The sequence below is a fragment of the Grampus griseus genome (assembly GCF_964374135.1).
Source record: "Grampus griseus genome assembly, chromosome: 3".
Classification (NCBI taxonomy): Eukaryota; Metazoa; Chordata; class Mammalia; order Artiodactyla; family Delphinidae; genus Grampus; species Grampus griseus.
The window spans coordinates 7,483,546-7,498,991 of NC_139019.1; the positions used below are offsets into that span (position 1 = coordinate 7,483,546).

A 15,446-nucleotide genomic window follows, 5' to 3' on the forward strand; every position below is an offset into this window, starting at 1 on the left:
TGGACCATTGGCTGGCTTTGTACAGGATATGAGGGACTCCTTACCGAGCGGGTTATGGGTGAACAGATAAACTGTGGAAAGGGGGGATTATCAGAGCCCAGGACTGGACTCTGCTTCCAAGGTGCTGCTCTGCGTGTGATGTAGGGGTACATAGTTGTGCCTGTTACACCCCAAACACACACACAAACATATATGTCACAGCTCATGGAAAATCGTGCAAAAACCTAAGGAGCTTAAAAGTGAATTTTTAAAGCAACATGAAAAACCAATCAAAAGAGAATATCACCATCCATGTAGTTTATCACATCATGTTGACTCTAAAATTTTACATCAAAAACGTCCTCCTTCTCTGAAGGCCTGCTGTGCTGTAGACTACACTCCAACCCAGCCCAGAAGGCGCCAGAAGCCTCTAGAATGTTTGCTGGAGGTTCAGGCAAAGGGAGCCCACGAGTTACAGAGTATAAAATATCACGGCTTCATGGTACCAGTGAGGTTTCAGAGGTGAAGATCCAAGTCTTAAGCACGTGCATTATGATGGTCCTGAACGTGATGAGGGCAAACTGGGCAGAGATGTGGGTGGGGATTAAGGGAACCATCAAGGGATGCGGAAGCCGCAGGGAGCAGAAACACGGGGAGCTACGACCGTGCTCATCGCGCCGACCTGCTGGGGAGAGGGGAGGACAGGTTATGGGGGCCTGAGGGAAGAATAGAGCCTGGGAAGGGGCTGCCTGACAGGGGCTGTGATGCGGCATGAAGCCCTGGCCAAAGCTGCAGGCTGAGCTGAAGGAGGGCAGGAAGGAGGACCCCAGCCTCATTCTCCTGCCTGTGGTGCACACTGGCCAGACCCAAGACAACAAGAAAGCCTGGGAGGAGAGAGAGAACAGTCTGGAAGTGGGGAAGCTCAGGCCCTTGGGGCAGGGGCGGGGAGGGGATGTGGACTGACTAGCACAGACCAGCATCACCATCACCAGAGGCTCTCTGAGACTTCCGGTTCCTTCCATTTGCCTCCTTGTCTGTGATGGTGAGAAGGGTCATGTAGGTCAGGGAAGTCCTTGTGATTTTTGAATGTCTATGAATCCTCCCAATACTGATTAGAAACTTTTGTAGGGGCAGATGATTTGGGGACCTGCAAAGATGGGTTAATTCTCTTAAATCCCCCTTGGCTTCCGTTTCCTTGTCTAAAATGCAAAGGAAACAGCACAGAGATTGTTAGGATCTCTATAACAACAAGAGATCATGAATATACAAAACTCAAAGATTTGTGAAGTCAGGGGGAAATACAATATGATGGTGATGAATGAATAAAGATGGAAGCAGCAATCATTCGGAATGTTGGAAGATGACATTTTATGATGGAAAAATATGTAGAAACTGGCAAACTAAAAGAATAAGTCAGTGACTTGTAGAAAGGGGCCTGCGGGGCCATGAGTTGAGTGCCAGCTGAGGTGGCCTTTGTAGAAGCTAAGCTTATCAGTGAGGTGAGGCACTGCACTGAGTGACTGACAGGTATTATCTCACTGCATCTTCACAGCATCCCTAGAGCGTACATCTCACTTTATAGATAGGAAAACTGAAGCCCAGGTGTCACTCAATTAGCTCAAAGTCACTCTGGTTGTAACAGACCCAAGAATCAGTCTAAACAAGCTTAATCCAGAGCCTGTGATCTCAGCCATTTCATTGGGTAACGTGATTCTTAGAACTTTCTTTGATGAGACTCTTATGGAAATCAGCTTCATGCACTTTTACCACCAGTTGTGTAACAGCAAAGTTCCCTTCACCTAGGAAATAATGGACTTCCAAGAGCTGGCTAGAGCCAACTTTTGTTAACAAGCATAATCCTGAATCCCACTTTTGATTCATTCATGTTCAATTCATTAATTCCCAACTGATGAAGGATGTAGATGCATTTGATGAGCATAGAGGTCCCTGGAGCATATCTTTAGGTTCTTACTGTTCTCCAACCATCATGTTCTTACGACTAAATTGAAGTCTTATATTTTCTATTTGGATATTTTTTCAGAACTTAAAATGTTTTCCTTTATTTACTTTTAAGGCTCATGTACCTTTGGTCAGAGACTGTAACAAAACAGGATATTGGATGCACTCTTTGGAGTGGCTTGTCTCATGTTATGACATCAACTTAATATTTTCCTTAAGTCTATCTGTATAAATGAAGTACATGAAGGGAAGATAGCACCTTTGAAGAGAACTAAGATGGAACTCTGTGTGGCCTCCGCAAGATGGGTGAATAGAGGTAATCTTTATTGCCTCTGAATCCCACTTCTTCCATCTATGAGACAAAATGGAAGCAATAACATCATGAACATTAAATGAGATACTCCACTGAAAGTTGCCTAACACGGCACCGAGCACATGATCAAAACACCCAGTTAACCTCAATTCCCTTTTCCTTCTTTTACAGTTGATTTTGGTGATACCTCTCAGGCTATATGAACATAATATGCCGATGACTAATGGGTCACCAAGCACTGAGTCCACTGATCAGCCACTGCTTTGGAAGACGTTGACAGCTGGGAATTACATCATCTTGTAGACTAGGAATAATGTCAGAAGTACTGGATTTAAGTCGATTTCTTTCTCAGTGTAGTTTCAGAATCTTGTGTAAACCCTTTAGTCTCTGGTCTATGGTACTGGCATCTAAATAAAGGGCTCTGGGCTTAATCACTGCTAAATTCTCCTTTCACTCCAAAGATGATAATTACACAGTAGCCAGGGAAGAATCTGTTATTTTAACACATTTAGGTGCTTATTGGGTCTATGTATTTTGCTAGTCACTGTACGACGTATTTTGGAATAGAGACTCATTGTATGATATGGTATGCTAATAACCTTATGTCCACACAGGGTGTGGATGACATTCACGCATAAATAAAGCCCAGGTAGATTTTTAAGATTATGCTATCCTTGTTAAGCAATATTGCAAGTTATGCAGGACGGATATATTATTTGAATCACGCTAGGTATGTAAATTTAGATCTTGCTTGAGTACTTCAAATCTCTTAAACCGAGAACAATGTTTTTAATTACAATAATATAAGAAAAGAGAATGTTAACCAATATGTCGGTCAACTATTGCCCTGTCTCCTGGACAAAAGAAATCCATAAACATTTTTAAATAAGGATCTTTAAGTGGAAAATAGTTCTCTGTCTTTACTCTGCTCCATAAAGTCAAGCCTTTCTTCCATTTCAGTCAAAAATTAAAAAAAAAGAATAATATAGAAGCAAATTACTATTTTAATAGCTTCTAAAAATACTTCTCTAAGTCTGCTCTATATTAATGCTAATCATTTCATCTAACTCATTTCTTTCTAAGAGATTTTTTGAAATGGATGTATAATTAAAACAATATTTGGGTAATATGGGATTTCCCATTTTCTATCTGGTAACTTATATAAGTCAGAAAAAATATGTTTTTCTTTCCTGTGGTTTGCTCAAAGTGATAAAATTTATTGTCCGTTGTCAAATGCTTTGCATATTCTTATCAGGAGTATATCTTGATAAATGACAAATTACACTGCATGAAATGACAGAGATGGTTTTGTATAATGAAATCACCTCAAACCAGAAGAAAAAAAGACCTTGTTATGTATGGTTTAGGGACAGCGAATCAGAGATCACGTCTCAACTACATTTTTTTAAAAAGAGATAGTGGAGGGGCAGCTGTGAAACCAGCGCAGGTCCACATCGCCCTCTGACCTTCCCTGAGTTTATAACAGAAGCTGTCCTCTCAGCAGAAAGAAGCCACTTTAGTGATAACCCTCCTGTCGCTTCTTAAATACCAGGTCTTTCATTTTCTGACCGCAGAAACATACAAGACGTACTTGTTATAAACTAAGTGGATGAGTGTGTATTTCCCCTTGTGTAACTAAGCATGTCCCAGATATCCACTAAAACAGCCTTGAGTCCTGGACCAATGGCTTTACTGCTTGAGAAGAACTGCTATTATCTTCCGCCTTTTTTTTTTACCATTAAAACTCTAAGGTCAAACATCTACAAGAAGATGCGCTGATTCTTCTAAAGTGTGTGTCTGAACTTTAGAGGTACATTTCAGACAGCGCACTTTGTGTTTTCTTTAGCTGCAAAGAATTTAAGGTGAACACCTTGTGCTTTAAAAGTGTGTTGCAGACATTAAGAAGGAACTTCACACAGACAGTGGCATGTTTTAACCAGTTTCACAAGACACCACAGAAAAGTCTGCTTCTAAATTCAGAGATCCAAAGCTAAATAACCCAAAGGAGTAGCAGCTAACCCCACTGCAAGGCTTTGCTCAGAGCCTGGATGTGGTGACACACCCGCTCTGCAGCGAAAGGCCTAGATCTCCTGCCAACATTTGGGGAACAACACTGATTTAATAGCCCTTGCCTCCCTCATGACACTCTGCCTGATTTTCTCACTTACAAACTTAAGGACAGGCTTCCTGACACGTGGCTCAGATAATGGAAAGTGCAGGTTCCTTCATAAGAAATGGACAGACTGTTCAGACGCCTCAGGCAGTTCTGAACAGAAGGAACAGCACGGATTTAAAATAACAGCCTGTGTCCCTTGCCTTCTCACCTCTGTCTTGCAGAGGTGCGGCCAGAAATGACAGCATGGAGATCAGCAGTGATGTGACAGCCAAGGGACTTACTAAATTTTCAAATATATTGAAGTTAATAGCTGTTGTTCATGTTCTCTGAGAACAGAAAGAGACTTGGAATGACTTGATTGAGGGCTCTGAAGACAAAGGGGAAGAAAGGCTGGATCCTATAAGTGAGGATGCAAACAAATAAATTGGCAAAGGAAAGTGTGAAATCTGTTTTCTTGGATTCAGAGTCCGGCTCTAAACACAGGGGAATTTCTCCCTATTCTGCAGGGTTCCCTGTGGGAATGTACATTAGGCTGTTTCTCCCAGGACTTTTTGTGACCCTGAGCAGTAGTGAGGAGACTGTCCCACATGGCGTTCCATCATAATATCCTTTAGTTTATTCTATCAATTGCTATTTTATTAATGCTACAAAGGGCAAAATAGTCCACACCAAGCTCTGGACATAAAAATCCAAGAATAAAACAGAAATGTTGCATCCCATTTTCAAATCAGCACTGCTCTCTCTTAAGATATTTCTCTTCAAAACAGACAGTAAGGTGTCAGCAGGATCCCATGTGGCTCCGTGCAAGGAGGGGCTGAAAAAGTTAAGAGAGCACAGACTGGATTTGCGAGGAAGGTTCTAATATGAAAATGCATGGACACCACGGAAGCGTGGGTTAGGATTGTAGGACAGCTTGGTTCCCATGGACAGTGTTTCCAGAGCTGGACACACGGACACTCACAGGACAGGTGGAGATGCTCTGCTCCCACTGCATCATGCTCAGGCTCTCCTCCAGGCTCGTGCATTTCTTCATCACCGAATCCCAGCCACAGTAAGGGTCCTGGGCCCCAATGCAGGCACTGGAAACACACACCAAAGGGTCAAGAGAAAGGCAGGTTTATCTAGTACCGTAGATGCAAGCTAAGAATTGACTCTTAGGCCTTGACATGGGATGAGAAACAAAGTTTTCGTCTGCACAGTAGAGAACATAGCTAACTGCATACGCCAGTAAGTATCTAATTAAAATTAAATAAATTAATTTTATTTGAAATATCTATTTTTTTCTAAGATCCAGGGCTGACAACCAAATGATTGTCCATGCTAACATGAAGCCTTTTGGTGTCATGAGCAATCTAGAGTCAGAATCTTGCAAGGCTCCAAAATACTAGTTGTCATCACACCATCATCATCCTCACCCCCTTAATGACAGGTACTCTTTGTTGAACATCTACCGTGGTATATAAAATGATTGCATCCTTTATACAGAAACAACTTTTATAGGAATGTATTAATGTTTTCACTTTATTTATCATCATCATCATCACCACCACCACCATCATTGCTACTATCATTATCATCATCTTCATCCCCTTAATAATGGCTATTATTTGTTGAATACCTACTGTGATATATAAAATTATTATGTCATTTAACCATTTAAACAACTCTAATGAGGGAGGTATTATTATTTTAACTTTATTGATGAGAAAAAGGAGACACCAAAAATTTCTAATATTTGCCCAAGGACAAACAAATACACCCCAAACCCTGCAACGTGGTTGGTTCAAATTTAATAAAATAGAGAAGTGTTCCTTTTGAGTACCATAGCTTAAAAATGCATTAAATTTTTCAATTTAATAGTGGTTTAATATAGCCCTGTCTACAATATTCAACATATTATATCAGAAATACTGTAGATGGTAGATATTTTGTTTCAGCTTTGTCTAAACGAAAGAGTTCATATACAACATGGGCATCATTAGATGAAGATTTCAGCCCCTAAGTTATAAACACAATATAGTGTAGATGTGGGGAGGGAGGAAACAGACAGAGATGACTGTGACAGTCAAAATTACACAGAAGATGACCCCACAGAAATGCAGGACATTGGACACCTTCTCTCTGAAGGGTCAAGAGATCAGATGTACAGGAAAGGGTTGTGAGGGAAGGCAGGTGAGTTCAGCACGGAAGTGCCAAGGTCTTCTGAGTTAGGGCAGAACTTACAAGGGGCTGAATCTGTTACAGAGTTACCAGTCCACCAAGAGTAGGACTAGAAATCATAGCATAATCATCAAACATGGGGCCAGGGAGGCAGTCGAAGTAACAATAAGTCATTAATATTAATGATATTAAAAACCCCTATTAACACATCAAATATGTAAACCTTGCATAAAGCACTGTTCTAAGAACCGGACCTCGATTTGCTCATGTAAACCTCATAAAACCTTTAAACAGAGTACCTCCATCAGCTACTCTATTTATTCTCGTTTTAAAACGAAAAAATCGGAGCAGAGAAAGGAGAAGTCCAAGTTCCACAGCTGGGGAAGATACACGTAAAGATAATAAATGAAGCAATAGAGGTATAAAACTATTACTGAGGGCTTCCCTGGTGGCGCAGTGGTTGAGAGTCCGCCTGCCAATGCAGGGGACACGGGTTCGTACCCCGGTCCGGGAAGCTCCCGCATGCCGCGGAGCGGCTGGGCCCGTGAGCCATGGCCCTGAGCCTGCGCGTCCGGAGCCTGTGCTCCGCAACGGGAGAGGCCACAACAGTGAGAGGCCCACATACCGCAAACAACAACAACAACAACAACAACAACAGACTATTACTGATTAAGTTACCATGCAATTATTGTGTATTAACCAGCCCAAGAAGTTCAAATGGTTAAAACTGGCGCTTCTCACAGCAGGACTAGGGCTGGGAAGGAGTGTGAAACAGTTACCTGTCACCATAACCTCACTGGAACTTTTTGACAAGTGACCCTGTACCTGTTAAAAGATAAACTGAGGTCGATTAAACTGTTCAAGAGTTCATTGGAGCAAACATCGGCAGCGCCAAAGGGGCCCTGGTTAGGAGGCTCCGCCCACAGGGGCTGAGGAGAGCCTTTTACAGGGAAGATCCAGAAGCAAAGCTCGAAAGCTATTCGATTGCCTACAGCCTGAGCGGTGCCTTATCTGGGAAAGCCTGGCTGTGCTCTTGCCGTTGGTTGTTCTTAAATTTCATCTTTTCCGATTCCAGGGCATTGACTGGCGTAGGCAGGACCAGAGTCCCAGTCGTACTGAACGAGCGTCACTGCTGGATTCCACGGTGCGCATCACACATCGGAATCCTCTCCGTGTTTGATCCCATTTTCCCATCAGGGGCCAAAAAGGGCAAGGCTACACTTCGGGAATTATTCAAGAAGCCTGAATTCCGTTTCAAGTTTCTTATTCAAGCAGTATGACCATGAGACAAACTTAAACTTCCAAAAACGAGGAAATTCCACCAAGCCCCTAACGTTGCGGCTTCCCCCTTGCAAAGCTGTCTGTAGAACTGAAGCAACGCCACAGGGTTACATGGAATATTTTAAGCTGTTTTCAATGAAAAGCTGTTTGTAATAACGTCTCTTTCTTCCGATACTGCAGATGGTTCTGTAGATTCTTAAGATTACACTTAAAATACTAAAACTTCTCTACAATCACAAGTGCCCGTTCATTAAAAATACCGTTTATATTAAATATGTTTTCCTCACTTAAAATGTTTCATACCATGGGGAACATTCTGACGAACTCTACCTTAATTCTAAATTATACCTTAAGAAAAACCAGTCATCATAACTTACTATTTTTGGAAGTTGCGTCCCTTAAGGAGATCATGTGGAAAATCACAGAATTCCTATGAACGGAGCCATCACGAAAGTGGCTTTTCTTTATTCCACTTTGAAAATGTTTCTCTTTGTGTGATGAATATTTTTAATAATTTTTTTCTTATTTTGTTAAGAACCTTAGATTATTCTCACGTGATATATTGCCCTGGTATCTGAAAGTATCTGAATTCAGAAAACAAGTTGGTCAGAATCTGAGGTTTAATTTGAGAACACATTTATTGAAAGCGTATCTTAGAGCAAAAGCATATTTAGATGTAGGCCTTAATTCTAGAAGGATAAACTACTTTCTTTCTTACAGGAAATTAATCTAATGACATTACAGTTTATAGAAACTCTTCCTTTACTTTTTTTGTTTTTTGTGGTACGTGGGCCTCTCACTGCTGTGGCCTCTCCTGTTGCGGAGCACAGCCTCTGGACGCGCAGGCTCAGCGGCCATGGCTCACGGGCCCAGCTGCTCCGCGGCATGTGGGATCTTCCCGAACCGGGGAACGAACCTGCGACCCCTGCATCGGCAGGCGGACTCTCAACCACTGCGCCACCAGGGAAGCCCTCTTCCTTTACTTTTTAAAGTTTGCGGTTACGCTATTTGTTGAGTAATAGAAATAAATGGGTATATTCATTAAAATCTTCCACTGTATTTCTGCAAAGCTGGAGCTAATTACTGAATATGATCCCCTTGCATATTAGATTATCTAAGTATCTCTGACTTCATCTGGCTTGTTTCTGCCACACTAACTGCCATTATGTCAGTTTATTTCTGATATTAAGAACTCTTGCCTTATCAACAACACATATTCATTAAACATGGGATTTCAAAAGTATTTCCATCATTCATTTATGCAGCACACACTTAGCACCTGTCTTGAACTGATTTTGAGAGTGTTTCCTGGGTGTACCAGGAAACAAAACTGACACAGTCAGTTGTACCCAAAGAACTCACCTCTTAGTGAAGGAAATAAACATTAAACAACTGCCCAGATAAATACTAGCAGCCAGTTGCAAAGGAAAAAACAAAAGGGGGAGGAGGAGACATATGGGGAGAGCCAGTTAAGCTGGGACCAACGAGAGGAACAGAGTGACTGACGTGATACTTTTCAGCAAAAACAGAGCATTTCGGCAGGAAGACCAGCATAGGGAGAGCGTACAGTGTAGGAGGGAGTAAACTTGTGAGTTTGAAGAAACGCCTAATAAATGGAGGTGGCGCTTTGGCGGAAGTTTGGGGTGTAGAATCTGCTGAGTCCTCAAGCCTCCCTCCCTAAGCATTTAGGTTCCCTTGTAAGTGCTGCACCTTCAAAGTGCTTCCCAAATTCTGCACAAAGATCACATGTCAAATGTCAGTATTTTTATTTGTATTATCATGGTGATGACACTGAGAGAGAACAATTTATCTATTTGTGAATAATAGTGTCTTAAGACCTAAGACAATCTCAGTTGCCTTATTCTTAACGGCTATGTCACCATGTACTTCAGGACCTGCTTTTACTTTGAGTTGCATTAAAAACATTACCTTACTGAAAATAAGACTGGAAAATTCCAATTAGACAGTAATCTTCCTGAGGAATACATTCTAAGACATCCACAAGTCCCTCAATTAGTAAATCCAACTGGAGCACATTTTTTTTTCAGTTTCCTCTTCTGCAAAACTAGGATAATACCTCACTGGGCTGTTCTGAGGATTAACTTCCATCATGTGGTAGAAAAAAACAAAGTTTTTTTGAGATGGGCTGCATATACTTATTCTACTTAATCTATAACATAATTACAAATTGATATATGCTGTCAATTTCTGGGAGTGTTTGAAAACATTCTATACCAAAAATACTAAATCTGTGAATGCCACGGAGTCTTTATTTAATAAGGTGATGTGAGACACCACAGCGTGTTCCATTAAACGGTGCAAAGTATTTCAGCTATATGTTTGGATCCATTCACAATGATTTCTTTTGCTACTTGCATGTGCAAGCACAGTGCCATGTGTTGAAGACACAAGGATCACGAATGAACTTGCAGTCTAGTGAGGGGGGAAGACGACGTTCATGACCATTGCTTGACAATGTCATAGTGAGGAATGACTATTGAGAAGCCCTGACAACCGGTGCTATAGGAATCAGAGGAGAGAGCTGTGGCCCAGAAGAGTTTCAGGAAGAGGTGCTATTTAGGCTGGCCTTTGAATGCAGCTGGGGTTTGGCTGAATAAGAAACACATCCCTGGTCACAGTGGTTCCAGGAGAGACAACAAGGAGTCCTGTGCACATGGCATGATCCTGTGAGCTGAGCAGCTTGGCTGGGTCGAAGTTTCCTCAAGATTCCAGAGAAGTGTACTGATGTGATTAAAATATGGGGGTTTTGCTTAAGCAAGGGCAATTTGGCTGTGGTGAGTAGGATGTGTCAGATAGTGAAATCTACTAGAAGAAGAATTTATAATTCCCAAGAAGAACTGAGAGACAAGTACAATTGCAACAGCATTTTTAAAAGTTAGGACACATGCCAAGTAAGCAAAGACACAATTACCAGTAAAAATATATGTTTACACTCAGTTAGTCACTAACATTTAATATATTAAAAACTGTTTGCTATTGGCTTATCATTAAATTACACTGATTAAATTAAATGAGGATTTTTTTTTCACATTTCAATTTGCTTTTTTTATTAATTAATTTTTAAAAGGGATTATTATAATAATAATTTTTTAAAAAACTATAGTTCTTCATGCATCCTTTCCAACATGTTAAAGTGAATTATTTATGAATGAACCTTAGATGATGGTGATTCCATATTGACTATAGTATGAATTATCACTGACTGCAGTGCACTGTAGGAAGTAGGTGCTCAATACACGTTTACTGCATGGCTGTGACGTCACTGTGCCTCTATTTCTAGCCCCAAGCTGTAGGAGCAGTCTCATGCATTCTAGAATCAACTTATGTTTGTTGTACTCTCTGAGAAACTTCTTCAACTTTATCTTCTAAACTTTTTATTGAGTTGCTCATATTAGTTTCTTAGTGCTCTTAAAACAAATACCAAATTTAAATAATATCAAATTTAAATAATTCATTTGTACTGCCAGTAATATTAAGCAAACGGTTTTTAGTTAAAATCTTAGGGACTTCCCTGGTGGCACAGTGGTTAAGAATCCGCCTGCCAATGGAGGGGACATGGGTTCGAGCCCTGATCTGGGAAGATCCCACATGCCGTGGAGAAACTAAGCTCGCGAGCCACAACTACTGAGCCTGCGTGCCACAACTAATGAGCCTGCATGCCTCGAGCCTGAGCTCCGCAATGAAGAGTAGCCCCCGCTCGCTGCAACTAGAGAAAGCCCACACACAGCAAGGAAGACCCAATGTAGCCAAAAGAAAAAAAAAAAATCTTATTAGGTAGATATAAAAATTTTACAGTGAGACATTATGGGAAAATTGATAGTTTAAGAAAACAGTGAAAAAAGTAGAGGGCATTTGAAGTAAGCAAAACAAAAATGCTTTCTGGAAATCTAGCACTTGCAGTCAGCTTTGGTTTCTGATGTGGACAGTCCCATTTCACCTAATTTTCCTGCCCAGATTCCTGAGCTGTTTACTTTGGCCTCTGGGTGGGCCTTAGTCACTGGGGACTTTTCTCTAGAACAAACACAAAATTTTTCTGGAAAGGCCAATTCTGCCGCCTGAGGGAAGCTCTCCAGGGAAGGCAGCCTGTCTAGCCTTGTACTCAGGAACAAAAGGGGCACAGAGACTAAACATGAGCCCTTCACAGCTCAGGGATGTTGAAGTAATTTCCAGAAGTGACTTGGAAAATGCTGTGTCCCTGTGCCCGGGAGGGAAAGCATCCACTGGCCCCTTCATTCAAGGAAAAGCCTACACTCTGGTATTTGATCTTCTGTTGTCTGTAAACTAGAGGTAATCGTAGGTTTCTCCAAGTCCACTCTCTCAGTCTACCCTCCTCTCCAGCCAGTCAAGGATAAAAATGAAGACACAATTATTTCTTGTCCATCTCATGTTTCTTCAAGAGAAACCCTTCTGTACGTGAGGGTTTAGTAGGCAGAATCAGAAGACACGGAAGAGGTAGAAGGGTCAGCAGTCACACCTGAAGACTGTACGAAGTGTCAAGTTATCCATCTTAAGTTTTACACAAAACCCTAGAGGACAATACGTCCAGAGAAATTTTTATTATTATTATTATTTTGGCTTCTTATAATTCACTCGACTTAGCAGTTTGCCTGCGACTGAGTGGGTGAGGCTTGGGCCGAGGCGTCCTCCTGTGGAGCACAGCCCACCCCAGGAAGGACATCCGCCCCTCTCAGCAGAACAGTTGAGGCACGTGTGGTACCCACCTTGCATCTGGATTCTCTGTTGCCCTCCCCAACCACTGGGATGGGCAAAGGTAAGCACTTGGCTCTCCTCACACCCGGCCCTGTCCAGCCTCCATCAGCCCCGCTCATATGCATATGTACCTGCTCACTTGAGATGGGGGATTACTGAATACCCACCGACAGACGCCCCTGCCCGTTGGCTGGGGCCATGCTGACATCACTCACCTACACACAGAACGTGCTCGAGGTAGAGTCTCACAACCGCCAGAAAATCCATTTGCCCAAACAGGCCAGAGCGAGGTAAATAACTTAATGCAAGGAGCGGAATCTGGCCTGACGGGCCCTGTACCTCTCAGAAAATGTGAAGTTGTTTAAAGGTGGCAGAACGAATTCACAACAGATTAGTTTGCCCCCTGTTAGGTCCAGAGACAACGTGAAGTCCATCTGGACAATGAAAGCAAATCATGTGCGCGAGGGCAGCACCGGCTCAGCAGGACGCACATGAACTGAATATAATGCCCACGCGGCATAGGAGAGGAACCATCTCATATTGGATTCTTCTTATTTGCCAGACCCATTAGATGGTCTCTGTCTTTTGCTCTAGTAACCCACTGAGTAACCTCCTCATAATCACACACCAAGCCAAAGGCTTATCCAGGATCCACCTGCATCCAAAGCTCATGATCTTTCCGTATGCGAGCTGTTTTGCAGACACATAGGGATGACGATTTCCTTAAGAATCGTTAATTCACTGGACCAGGCTGCAAATACAACCTTAGGAGGAGCTCAGGGTATAAAAGCCAAGGTGTTTCTGCTCAGAATCGCTCAGATGCAAGGATCTGGAGCTGAGAAAAACTGCTGCAGCCCAAGCCTCCCCATGGAGTTCTTTACATAGCGTTAAATCTGGGAGCTCAAAAGCAGGAGATCTGTAGAGTAGACATTAAATAATGAAACCTCGCAGCGTGAGCCCTTCAGTTGTGCCTCTCAAACACAACTGAGGTACAAAAGGTTGGTAACTGTACTGATTTTAAAACTTTATCCAAGTGACTATCTGGATTGCCATTTAGAAGACAGAAACATGCTCTTTTAGGAAACTGAACAGGAAATGGAACCTGAAACTGTCGGGTGGCTATAGCATATCTACAAGATGGCACTCAAATATTTTCTTTGCTTTTATTGTCCACCTGGATCATATGTACGTTTATATCATTGTCAAAGGTGGATTTACCATGAAGCTAAGGAAGCTTGAACTTCCTTACTTCATGAGACCCTTTAGGATTCTGTGATTGTAGGTGACACAGATGGAACTAGAGACTGTTATATTGAGTGAAGTAAGTCAGACACAGAAAAGACAAGTATCGTGTGATATTGCTTATATGTGGAATCTTAAAAAATGGTACAAATGAACTTATTTACAAAACAGAAATAGAGTCACAGATGTAGAAAACAAACTTATGGTTACCAAGGGGGAAGGGGGAGGGATAAACTGGGAGATTGGGATTGACACATACACACTACTATAAATGAAATAGATAACTAATAAGGGCCTACTTATAGCACAGGGAACTCTACTCAGTACTCTGCAATGACCTATATGGGACAAGAATCTTAAAAAGAGTGGATATATGTATATGTATAACTGATTTACTTTGCTGTGCACCTGAAACTAGCACAACAATGTAAATCAACTATACTCCAATAAAAATTAAAATAAAAAGCCACGGCCATATCTGATTTCTCTCTGTATTCCCTGCATTCAGAATAAAGCTTGCCTGGAACTGTTCAAAGAATGTTTGATAGATGAAAAAAAAAAGATTCTGTGATTGGCCTCCGTCATGTTTGTATTTATAATTTGATATTCTTTTCCTTAGAATAGAGAATCCCTCCCAAATTGTGTGTCACACCACACATAACCTACATTTTTCCCTGATTCTTACAGAACAGTAGTATGATTTACATTTCTTAATTTACTAGTCTAGTTCATGCACGTTCATATTCTATGTATCACATTTTGACTGTTCCTTTTCCACCCCGCCCAGGACTTGGGGGTGTAACTAATGAGTTTCTGGAAGACGCTGTGTTCCAGCCCAAGCCCACCTCGGACCCCCTCTTACAATGTTGCAATTAGCATGTTAGCATGTATTTCACGGTTGTAATTAGCACGTTGGCATGCATTTCACGGTTGTAATTAGCATGTTGGCATGCATTTAGCAAGCAAGTTGGCATGTGTTTCACAGCTATGATTAGCACGTTGGCATGTATTTCACAGTTTTAATTAGCATGTTGGCATGTATTTTGGAGTTGTGAACAGCATGTTGGCATGTATACTTTCGGTCTTTTCCTTCTATGTTTTAAACAGTATTAATGATGGCAAACAAATAACGTGTCTTGCTTTTTTCAGGTAATATCATATCATACAGATGTCTTCACTGTCATCATTTAATGCCTTCAGAATAACCCACTGAGTGAATACTCCACCAAGTCAGTATATCATAACTTGGTAATTAATTCCCTTACTATTGGAAATTTAACATTGGAGCACTGGTTGTGATTCAGATATAGCTTAAAAAAATAATTGTACAGCGATGGCAGGCTTGGAGATTAGGTCCTAGTGGAGTCCAGGGTCAGACTTTAATGATAAATCGATTTGGGGATAAAGTCTAAGGTAACTCCAAGGCCCTTTGGCTTGAATCCACAAGAGATATTTGGGAGATTTTATTTATGTCAGAATTTCTCATTAGATTCTGAGCCCCGCGAAGACAGGGTCAGTGATGTCTCATCTATCATCATACACTCAGAGCCTGGCTTGGTGCTTGGTACACATAAGATTCAATAAATATACTATAAGTGAATTAACTAAGGAAAATCCACAGTCGTTAGAGGCTACACCAAAGCCAAAGCAAACAAAAACTCAAGA

The 15,446-nt window shown here is 41.5% G+C and overlaps 1 protein-coding gene across 1 annotated transcript in view; it reads right to left on the reverse strand.

The window, feature by feature from the left end:
• SEMA5A (semaphorin 5A) overlaps nucleotides 1–15,446 on the reverse strand; it is a 349,482-nt gene that overhangs the window by 74,345 nt on the left and 259,691 nt on the right. Inside the window, exon 12 of the mRNA XM_082652404.1 lies at nucleotides 5,329–5,446. Coding sequence (XP_082508530.1) covers nucleotides 5,329–5,446 — 118 coding nt within the window. The remainder of the gene's footprint in view (nucleotides 1–5,328; nucleotides 5,447–15,446) is intronic.